Source organism: Octopus bimaculoides, chromosome 22 (assembly GCF_001194135.2).
Source record: "Octopus bimaculoides isolate UCB-OBI-ISO-001 chromosome 22, ASM119413v2, whole genome shotgun sequence".
Lineage (NCBI taxonomy): Eukaryota > Metazoa > Mollusca > Cephalopoda > Octopoda > Octopodidae > Octopus > Octopus bimaculoides.
The window spans coordinates 37,171,395-37,182,970 of record NC_069002.1 but is presented as its reverse complement, the minus strand read 5'-3'; the positions used below and the strand labels follow the sequence as shown (position 1 = coordinate 37,182,970).

General features: G+C 39.9%; 1 protein-coding gene across 1 annotated transcript in view; it reads left to right on the top strand.

Moving 5' to 3' along the window:
* The window catches only part of LOC106877120 (mucin-17), a 28,679-nt gene that overhangs the window by 6,542 nt on the left and 10,561 nt on the right, over positions 1 to 11,576 (top strand). Inside the window, exons 2-4 of the mRNA XM_014925916.2 lie at positions 2,345 to 2,543; positions 3,295 to 3,386; positions 4,604 to 9,878. Of these exons, the coding sequence (XP_014781402.1) occupies positions 2,368 to 2,543; positions 3,295 to 3,386; positions 4,604 to 9,878 (5,543 nt within the window). The 5' untranslated portion in view covers positions 2,345 to 2,367. The remainder of the gene's footprint in view (positions 1 to 2,344; positions 2,544 to 3,294; positions 3,387 to 4,603; positions 9,879 to 11,576) is intronic.

The window sequence follows — 11,576 nt, the reverse complement described above, 5'->3', positions numbered from 1 at the left end:
TATATATATATATATATATATATATATATATATGCACATGTATATGTATGTATATACAAGGGTTGGACAAACTAATTGAACCACCTAGCATAAAAGTATCATAATTTTGAAATATCTGTAAAGCCGTCAAAAGCTTGTTTACTTTTATGCCTTGATTTATTATTAGTGTTACTTATACGTATAGACAGGTATGCGCGTGCATACAAATAGGCACATGTGCATATGTATAGGTACGCGTGCGCATGCATATATATATATATATACTTGGGCAAGAGTCTTTTTCTATAGCCTCAGGCCGACCAAAGCCTTGTGAGTGGATTTGGTAGATGGAAAAAGAGAGAAGTTTGTTGTATGTATGTGTGTCTGTGTGTGTATATATTTGTGTGTCTGTTTGATCCCCCACCATCACTTGACAACAGATGCTGGTGTGTCTGCATCTCTGTAACTTAGCGGTTCAGCAAAAATAAAAACCCAATAAAAAAGCTTTTGCAAAATCAAGGTATATTACGTCCACATTTGAGTTGTTGAGTAACTGCCTCAACACCCAGTCATAATGTTGTAAGAGCTGGGCCAGGCAGCTCCTACCTGGTCGAAAGCCATGTTGGGTATCACTCAGCAAGTTATTTTCTTCAAGGAATGCGATTAGTTTCCCTCTGACTATCCGTTCCATGACTTTGCTGATGTGTGAAGTCAGAGAGATAGTCCTATAGTTTTTGGCATCTGCTCTGCTTCCCCCTTTATGGATTGGGCATATTATTCCCCCCTTCAGCTTGCTTGGCAGTCTGCCATTTGCAAGAAAGCTCTGGAAGAGAATCTGGAGGGGTTTTGCCTGGGCATGCTTACACAATTTTAGGAGGATTGCTGGGAAACCATCAGGACCAGCAGTTGAGTTTGTGTCCACTTCATCTACAGCTAGTAGTATATTTTCTTCGCTAATGTCAATGTATTCCATTGTAACTGCCTCACTGGTTATAGGTGAGGCGGCAAAGAAGTCCACTGGTTCGTTCGCTTCTCTGTGTTCCAACTGGGTGGTAAAGACACTTTTGAACTGGTCATTCAGTACCTCACTGATCCTAGTTGGAAGGGTCCTGTCTTGCAGCGTACTGAGGCTGTTTCTCTGGCGTAATGAAAGAATGCCTTTGGGTTTGACTTAATGTTTTTTATAAACCTGGCTCCTTTGTCTGCTCTCTCCCTCACATAGGATTGTTGCAGCCTTCTTTCAATCTCCATCAGTGTTGGTTTTAGGCGGGACCTTTTGCTACTTTTGGGATGTTGGTTGAGTCGATTTGCAACCTTTGTCCATCATCTCATGAGGACTTTCCTCTCCCTTGGGTGTTACAGAGACGGAGAGAGAGAAAGAGAGACAGTGGGGGAGAGGAGGGGGTAGAAAAAGATAGTGAAGGAGAGGAGGGGGAGAGAGAGAGGGAGGAGAGGATGGGAAGAGAAGAGGGACAGGAAAGGATGAAGGATGTGAGAGAAATGATGAAACGGAGTGAGAAGAGGGGGGGAAAATATGAAGTTATTGTATGTGTGTGTGTGTATATATATATATATGCATATATACACACACACACATACATATATATATAGTGTCTTGCTGTAGAAGAGATGCATGGCTACCTCACAGTGTGTTGGTGTGTGTAGGACTAGTTGAGAAGGAGATAAGTTTGCAGTGGAGTGCTCAGTGGTAATATTTTGTTAATGAAGTTTGGATGGGTATTTAATTGTCATAGAGGAAGCATTTGGATGGCTGTATGGTTATTAAATGGAATCAAGTTGAAAGATGTGCTAATAATGTTGTTTGTTGTGATTATCTTATGTGAATTTTGCATTCTGTCTTTGGAAGATTTGTTGTATTTTTCAGAAAATCATTCATTTGAATTAGCATAAAAGGCTGTGCATAGGGTTGGACTTGTAATACACAAATTCTCTGTTTATGATCTTTATTTTCTTGCTGCATGCTTACTGCTTTCTCGTTTAACTGTTCACGATAAAGAAAAAACCCAAAACCTAGTTAGTATTCATAATGATCGTGTTGTATGTAATACTTGTTTATAAGTACACTGAAAACTGTCAGAAAGAAAACTTAAATGTTTTTGGCAGGTACCTGTCTATTATGCAGGGTACTTTCACCTCCTACATGCATGGCAAAATAGTATGCACTGTTTTCCTGAATTCATTCTTGGAGATAGAAGCTACTATCTTTTTGGATTAAAGTCTCATGAATTTTCTGTTTTTATTCTAAGTTATCTAATTTTAATGTAGCTCATAAATATAGATTCAATTTTGTTAAACTGAAAAAAAAAAACCCCTCCCAAAAACTTATATAAAAATTTTTTTCCAGGTTTATGATATTAGAATTGCAATATGCCACGCAGAGGTGAAGAATCTAGTCCAGCCCCACGGCGTAGCCCTCGGGCGGCTGTAAAAGCTTCTGCTTCTCCAAGTCCCATTATTCGAGTGTCTCGCAGTCAAAGTTCCTCCACTACAGCTAAGCAGCCCACTCCCAAGACACGTGCTGCCAGCCCTTCGCCTAAAGGAAAGTAAGTTGATTTTATTGTTGTATACCTCCATTTTCTCTTATCTACAGAGTTATAGAAGTAATCTTTGCGTATCTTGTGTAAATAGAGAGTTCAGTTTGTCTTGGCTACTTAATGGTACTAAGTAATAATTATGTGGCTGTAATTATTTCAGCATTTTTTCTACATATTTCTATGGTTTGACCAAGTTAGTTTATGGCTCGGAACTCTTTCAACAAATATAATTGGTATAATTAGCAAATAATCAGATAGGTGGACAAAAGCTTTGTTACTCTATACCAAATTTTGGAATAGTGTGTTGATATCTTTCACCTTCTGGTGACTATATTTCTGTTAAGATACATTTTTGTAAAGATTTAGTAAAATAAGTTTCTTGTTATTGAGCAAGTGTTTAAAACTGCAAAATATTTTTCACATGAAGTTTATGATAGAAGCTTTAATTTAAATACGAACATTTTAAGTTCATATTAGAACTAAAAGTAGTCTTAGACAGATTGGCATCAAAAGAGTTTAACTTTGGTAAACTATTCACTTGTTTTATTATTACTTTAGTTATTTTAGAATCTAATTTACCATACAAAAGGATTGTTCATTGTTTTATACAAAACTTGAATATTGAAGTTCTGTTTTCTTTCCATTTACACACGCACATATATATATATATATATATATATATATATAAAAACAATAGGTTTTGCTTTCTTGCTATTTAATTGCTAAACTATGTTGAAAACTTTATGGTTCTCATTTGTAGGGCAGCAGCAAAAGGAGCAAAAAGTAAGGTGAAAGAAGAAACTCCCAAAGCAAGTCAGCGTTCACCTCGGACTCCTGCCAGTAAACAATCAGGTATTGTGTTCTACTATTGGTTACTGTGTTGTCACTAACTTCTCAGCAGACTATATTTATGTCAGTGGACATTTAGAATTGACTGACCATAATTTTCCAGCATTACAAATCAGTGTAGTATCTAGTGTAATCCTTCAAATATTGTTCCTGTCTTTCCAAATCCCACTGCATTTCACATGGAATGTTTGGTCCTCCAAAGTCAATTCGGTGCCTAAAGTTGATCTCCTTTTTTCTTCTTGTTAATTTGGGTCAGAAAATACAGTAATAGTGCTGTAAGTAAAATAATGAGTAGCTCTAATATTGTAAAAAGCAATATGTACAACAGGTTTAGCTTTGATCCCCAGATCTATGAGACCTTACTGTCTTTTCCTCTGACATTGTCTTCTAAGACTACATTTGTTGCTTTATAAAGACAGTAGGGGGTAATTTCTAGCAGACTTTCACATTTGCTAATTTAAGTTATTGCCATCAGGTAAGTGTGGTTATAATGGTGGTCCCTATTCTTACTTGGTAGATTGGAGTGAATTAATTTTTAATCTTGCATTTTAAGCTAGGGCAAGAGATATAGAGCTTAGATTTAATCCTCGTGACCTGGTTTCAGTTTTCAACTGTTCTATTTCACTTACACGTTAACCTTTTAGCATTTGAACTGGCCGTGTCTGGCTCAAATATTCTACTCGTTTTATGTTCAAACCAGCCAGATCCAGCCTCTCCCACCTACCCTACAATGTCATTCTAAAAATAAACTATCATATCACCAAAATGTCAAAGCTATGAGACAATGCCTGATTAATTCAAAGCAATGTGAGTCGATAAGCATTACACTTGGCAGAGTAATCTGAATACTAAACCGTGAAACTGGCCCTTTGCCAGTTGTGAATAAAGTATTCCAGTTGGTTCAATAATCTGGTGTGGCAATTTACCATAAATGGTAACTGTACACTATGATTAGCAATAAAGAGGAAGGCATTAATGATCTGAAGAATGGTTCTCTTTTGGAGTAGCTGAAACTGATGAGGGTCTTTGAAAGTTGAGCCTTATTAAGTCTCATTTAATTATTTCATTCGAGCTTTAATAACTGGAGTCTGCACCTACCAGGATCCTTTACTGTTAATAGCATCACCCAGTCTTGGTGCCACTATAGGTAGGGTTTATTGTGAACAGATTTGGATTTTGTGTGGATATAAATAAAATGTGTATTTTTTCATAATTTTTAGGTGATTCCAAGAAGACCCCAGCCAGTGGTGGTCGGACGATAGGACGGCAGTCCTCTGCCAAAAGTGCTGCTAAAGGAAAGAGTCGGCAAAGTAAAGAAGCTGAAGAGGAAGAAGAGTCATCATCTGAGGAAGAGACCACTACTCCCGCTACAAAAGGCCGAAGCCGGTCAAAGTCTCAATCTGAAGTGAAAGAGACCCCAGCACGGGGTAAAGCAGGGCGGGGCCAAGCTGCTGCTGCTGAAAAGAAGGGACAAAGTGCTGCAACACGTAAAGGAAAATCTCCGTCTGTCAAAGAAACTGTTACTAAAGAGGAAGAGGCTAGTGCTGAAGAGGATCAGGACAAAGGGAAAACTCCAAACAAAAAGCAAGCTTCCGCTGATAGTGAAGCGCGTCCTGAGTCGAGGAGCCGGAGGTCTGTGGGTCGAAAATCCGAGGATGCAGTGACTGAAGAAGTAGCGAAAGGTAGAACGGCGAGATCCAGAAGTAGGGGCCAGGGGAAGAAAGCTGCAGAAGAGGAGGAGGAGGTTGATTCTGTTGTTGAAGAGCCGAAGGGGCGTGCTGCTCGTGCAAGGAGCAGGGGACAATCAAAGGAAGTCAGTGGTGAAGATGCGAGCAAGTCAGGAGAGGAAGAGAAAGAAACAGGCAAGAAAGAAAGTAGTGATGTGGTTGAGGAAAGTGAAAGTAAAGCGGTGAGTGATGTTGACCGAGTAAGTGATGCAAAGAGTGGAACAAAGGAGAGCAGTGAGGACTCTGGTCTTAAAGGCACGACCAAAGAATCAGAACAGTCCATCTCCTCTGATTCAAAATGTCGCAAAAGGGGCGCTGTTGAAATTGAAAAATCACCAGAATCTATTTCACCAGCTTTGAAAAAGAAGCGTGTTGGCAAAGGAGCTACTGAAACATCTCCAGAAAAGGAATCCACTAAAGTTGCTCCAGAGGAAATAGCAGGGGCTACCGTTGAGGTTAGCAAAAGCAGTACTGTTGATCAGAAGCCCAAGTTGGCTGAATCTGAGAAGAAAGCCGAAGAAAAGAAACAGATTCCAGCAGCTGTAACATCATTTACTGAATCGAAAACAACAGAAAGAATTGAGACTGATATGGAAGTTGATGTGGTTGAGAGTCCGACAAAGATATCTCAGACGCCATCGCCCAAGAAAACTCCCACAAAGCAACCACTTTCAGCAGTTTGCTCGCCCAAGAAAGCTGAACCAGCAGCAGTACAAGCTACTGTAACAAGTACACCAACTGTAATGGCCACAGCTAAAATGACCACTCCATCGACTGGTGTAATTGATCTGTCAAAGAGTCCAGTGAAACACCAAACTGAAGTTCACATATCAAAAGCGCCACCTGCTGTAGCTGGGCTTCATTCACCAGTGTCTGCTGAACACCAGCAGCAAAGGGAATCCCCTTCCAAAATTGCTGCTAAATCTCCAGTGAATCTTACCAAACCTTCAGAACCAGTAAAAACAGTTTCTAAATCAGAGTCCATTGTAATTGAAAGTGCACCAAAATCTTCTCCAATATTAGCCAGTGTTCCCAAAACTGAAGACCTGCCAGTTCAGTCATCTTTGACTAAATCTAATTCAGAGACTGTTTCTGCAAAAATAAGCAAAGACGTACCTGATTCATCACCCCTATTGAAGAGCTCTCCATCAAAGTCTGAATCTGTTGTGACTTGTAGTAAACCACCTAACACTGGAGAAATGAAACCTCATCCCTTACCGTCAGATAAAGCTGTTTCTGATAAAACTGCAAAACCTTCTATAACTCAGCCGCTCAGCATGGTTAGTGCAAAAACCCCTGTAATTCAAGCTCCAAGTGCCAAGACTACCATTGCTATGGAGAGAACTCCACCACCACAAACAACAACTAATGTGACTTCACCATCATCCAAGCCATCTGCAGTGCCTAGTGTCGGCAGTTTCCCTGCTAAATCTCCTGTAAAACCTGAACTCAAATCACACACTCCTTCTATTATGGCTTACTCTCCTTCTAAACATTTCACTGAAGCAAGCCAAGTTGGATCTCCTGTCAGATCTCATGTCACCATGCATGGCTCTCCTGTAAAATTAGCCAGTCCTGTCACTTCTACTTTCTCACCTGCTAAGTTACCTGATCACTCTACAATACCTCAAAGACCTTCTGAAGGTTCTTCACTGGCAGTGTCACCAAGCAAAACAGGTGTTGATTTATCTTCAAAGCAACCTGGACATAGCTCACCAGTCACCCCCAAGATAATGAGCTATACTTCTTCACAATCATTACCTGCTAAACCATCAGGTCCTGCCTCGTTATCTACTCTAAGTACCAAGACCAGCAATGTTGAATCCCTTTCAGGAAAACCTTCTCCAACTCCAGTAAGTTCTGTTCGGCCTACTGAGCCTTTGCCCATGGTTTCTAATATCAAAACCCCACCTCAGTCTACACCACCAAAAGATAAGCAACCAGTTACGAGCGGAATGCCAAGTGAGAAAGCAATGAGTACAGGGAATGTATCTGGAGTATCAAGTGGCACTCGAGATATAGACCCTTCACATACACACGATTTGTCTCTGAAGCCACCTCATGCTAGTTGTACATCATATCCGATATCAACACCACACACCGGATTTTCCAAATCAGTTTCATCAGCGCATGCTCCACCTACTACGGCTGCCTTACCCCAAAGGATACCTTCGTGTAAGCCAACACCAGATTTTTCAGTTGGCAAGCCACCTGTTGTAACTGCATCCCCAACTAAGGTTACTTTAAAACCAAATAGCCCAGCATCAGAAGTAAAACATTCAATGACTTCACCTTCTCTGTACAGTAAAACAAGTTCCCAGCAGAGTGATACCCACTGCAGCAAACCCCTCCCTGCTACACAGATGTCTCTGAAATCAGTTCCTCAAGCAGCTGAAATATCCACGGCCCCTTCGCTGGTCACTACACATGTTGATACAAAAGTAGTTTCTAGTACTGCTGCAGAACATAAGCAAAGCAAACCTTACTATTTGGACAAACCACATGTGACTGCATCATCCATGAAGCCTATCTTGCCATCTGATGCAGCTCCATCAAACCCTGTTTATTATTCGTCGTCATCAAAACCACCAATGTCAACATCTGATATGTCAGCCAGCAAATCGTTTTCTCCAACATTCCCTTCAAATCCAATGCTTATGTCTGCCATGCCAAAGACACCCTCGTCTCCAGCAGATAGTGCAGCCATGTCACGGCATATGGGAACAATGCCCCCCAAACCAGCCACTCAAGAAGCTCATCATCCCAGCGCTGGTTTTGCCAAGCTTCCAGGCAGTCCACCTGGAAGTATTGCTGCATCGAAACCTCCTATGGCTCATTCAGCCAAACCTCAAATTACTCATATGACAGGGGTGGTAACATCTAAGGCTGTGGTTGCTCATGGTACAAGCATTTCATCTGGTAAACCTCAGATAACTCATATGACAGGAACTGTCCCACCAAAAGTTTCATCTCCATCGCCAGCACTCTCAAAACCTCCAGTGACACATATGGCTGGGATTGCCTTACAAAAGCCACAGGTAACTCACATGGCTGGTGTTGCTCCTCCAAAACCTCAGATACAATCTAGTGAAAGTGGCCTTTCTTCAAAGCCAGTTGTTTTACATGCCATGGGTTCTGCTTCAAAACCTATTTCTTCACACCCTTCTGGCCAATCTCCTTCTGTGCCTCCATCTCCAAATAAGATGGAGACATTGTCACATGGTAGTAACACATCTGCAGACACAGACAGAACGAAATCTTTACATGAGAAATCCCAACCCGTGCCTGTTTTTGGCATGGACCCCTCTAAATATATGTCTTCATCAAAGAGCTCTGATCCTGGTTGTGGAAGGTTACCAGTTGATATGACTCAGAAGCCGTATGGTGGACATTACATGCCTAAATCTGATGGGTCAAATCCATACATGCCCCGGCCACAGGGATCACCAGTCAGCTATGCTAAAGGTTTTAATTTAGAGCAGAAATGTGAACAGCTGCAACATCCCCAAAAGTCAGTCGTTCAGACTGTAAGAGCATCAGAGCCTCAAGAAGTCAATCTGTCTGCCAATAAACCTAAACCCCTTTTGTCCCCACCTGGGAATACAGATCAATTTAGGAAGGAAACTATTGATTTAAAGGCATCTGCAGCCAACAGCCAAGACAGTTTCAAAGTGAAATCGATGGTCCCTGATGCTACTGTAGTTGGAAGCAAACCTCTCAGTGGACCTCACGACAAAGTGCCTAGTCTAGCAGTTACATCAAATCCAAAGACTGGAGTTCCAGTAACCGGTTGTGGAGCACTAAATGTGACAACTAGCAGCCATGATAGCAAGATGATGTCATCCAAACCTCAGCACAACACAGGAAGTTCTGTAAATACACCACAACTTAACAAACCTGCATACTCAGCAGCAGGTCACCCCGTTAGCACTTTTGCTCCTGTCAGTACTCCTTTATTAGTTACTTCATCTGGCTCGTCAAAAGCTGAATCAGTTGACGGTATCAACGGCACCAAGACGTCAACAGAATCTCAACAAGTATGTGATCTAAGCAAAAAGCGTAAAGCTGATTCCTCAGAGGAAGACGCACACGGCTCAAAGAAAGCTCGTAGTGCTGAGGAAGAAGCAGATCTTGTTGCTAACGGCCAGAAGACCAGTAGAAGCTCTCAGCAAGCATCTAGGATTGCTGGTGAAAGCAAAGTAAACAAGACAGAAACCACAGAAGTTTCTCAGTCAAGTACACAGAGCAGCTCAAATGTTGATGCTTTACTAACAGACTATGTTGTTGTGAACAAGGATGATGTCCCTCCCAAAGACAGTGTTGAAGTTCGGCAGTCACTGCCGAAATCTCAGCCTAGTAATCCGAAACCCTCTCTGAAACATCCACTGCCTACATCTCAGAGTGCAGCTCCTCCTCAGTTGCCTAAACTCTCAGCAAGTTCTGGGTTGAGTTGTAGTCCTTCAGGAAGTAGCCCGAATCGAGACACCTTGCTCAGTCGCACTTTCAGATTCAACCCAGCCCTCCCTAGCAACACAATTATGGACAAGAGCAGACAGTTCAGTGTTGTATCGTACAATATTCTTGCCGACTGTCATTTTCACAAGGTTATAAAAGACCGTTATCCTGCTGAAGAAAAACTCTTTCTGGAGCTCCCAGCTCGTCATAAACGGTTGATGGCTGAACTCTCCTACATAGATGCTGATGTTGTATGTTTGCAGGAAGTAGAACCGGAGTACTATAGCAAGACACTCTCTCCTGATATGCAAAAGTAAGTCATTTTATTTTATTAACTTTCCAGATTGACTTGTGTGTGATTGTGTGTAGTTTAATCACAAAGTGTAGCACCTTTCACAAATAACTCTAGTTAATGAAAAGTTTGTTAGTGAAATTTGGTAAACAGAAACTGTGCGGAAGCTTGTTGGGCGTGGATGTGACCATTAACTTGTGTAAAAAATATATTGTTATATTTTTAAAAAATTTTTAATATCTAACGGTTTTTTTCAGTCTGAATTTTTTATTTACTTTCATAACTCCAATGGTCTTTTTTGAAATGTACAGCATTCCGTATTGGTTTGTTATCGAAATTCACAGAATAACATCATAAATTTGCATCAGTTATCATTTGCTTGGTCTTCTTACGGTTTCAACACTGATATGCTGTACGGTGGTATTGCAGCTCGTGTCTTTTCAACTTGTTTATTTACATATAATTATAGGCCAACTATGAATCTTGTCTATGAATGTTATTTATTTTTACTGTCTGCTTTGTATTAATACGACCCTGAGGAGATACAATATCCCATATTTTATAATATGCATGAATCGATCTGGATATTGCATCGAAATGATCATAAGTCATAATAAAGTCTTTAAAACGGATCAGATTTTAGCTCTTATTTAAATTGATATAAATACAAAAATTCACTTGTGAGTATTTTGCTACGTTTGATAACAGATACAATATTTTTGCTAAATTTTGGTTTAAATCTATAAATACATATATATGTATGTGTATATATATATATATATATATATATATATATATATATATATATATATACGTACATACATATACAACCAGCCGAAATTGCAAGGATAATCTGGATCTCGACTGAAGAGAGAAAACTCCAAATGACCTTTTTTGGGGTTTTTTGGTATCGTGTATCTATGTTTTGTCCCTTTCGTGTATCACCTAACTGTCTGGATGTTTTGCATCCTTGTCCCATTTTGTATTATTTATACATATATATATACATGTATCCATACATATATATATATATACATGTAAATATATATATGTGTACATGTATATATATTTATGTATATGTATACATATATGTGTGTGTATGTATATGTATGTGTGTATATATATATATATATATATATATATATATATATATATATAATATATGTAAACACAATTGCAGCATGGAAGGTGTTTATAAGCCATTTAAAAACACAAAAAAAAACATTTACTTCAACATATGTTTATATATGTATATATCATCATCGTTGTTTAATGTCCACTTTCCATGCTAGCATGGGTTGGACGATTTGACTGAGGACTGGTGAAACCAGACGGCTACACCAGGCTCCAATCTGGTTTGGCAGAGTTTCTACAGCTGGATGCCCTTCCTAATGCCAACCACTCAGAGTGTAGTGGGTGCTTTTACGTGCCACCGGCACGAAGGCCAGTCAGGCATTTGTCCAGCTTCCTCGGCTAAATAGCAGCAGTATGATTCCCTTATTGGGACTGTCATGTTAAGTTTACAGTATACAACTGCTTTATCGTAATACTGCTGCTTAAGTCCCTCTGTGAGATTTATAATTAGATCATTTCTAATTTTTGTAATCAGTGGATGTGTTTTCACTTGAAATATATATGTTTGCGAGGGGTTGACAGGCATTTTCAGCCAGCTAATGTTGGTACTTCAGGCTGATGACGAGCAAAGACTCAGAAACATGT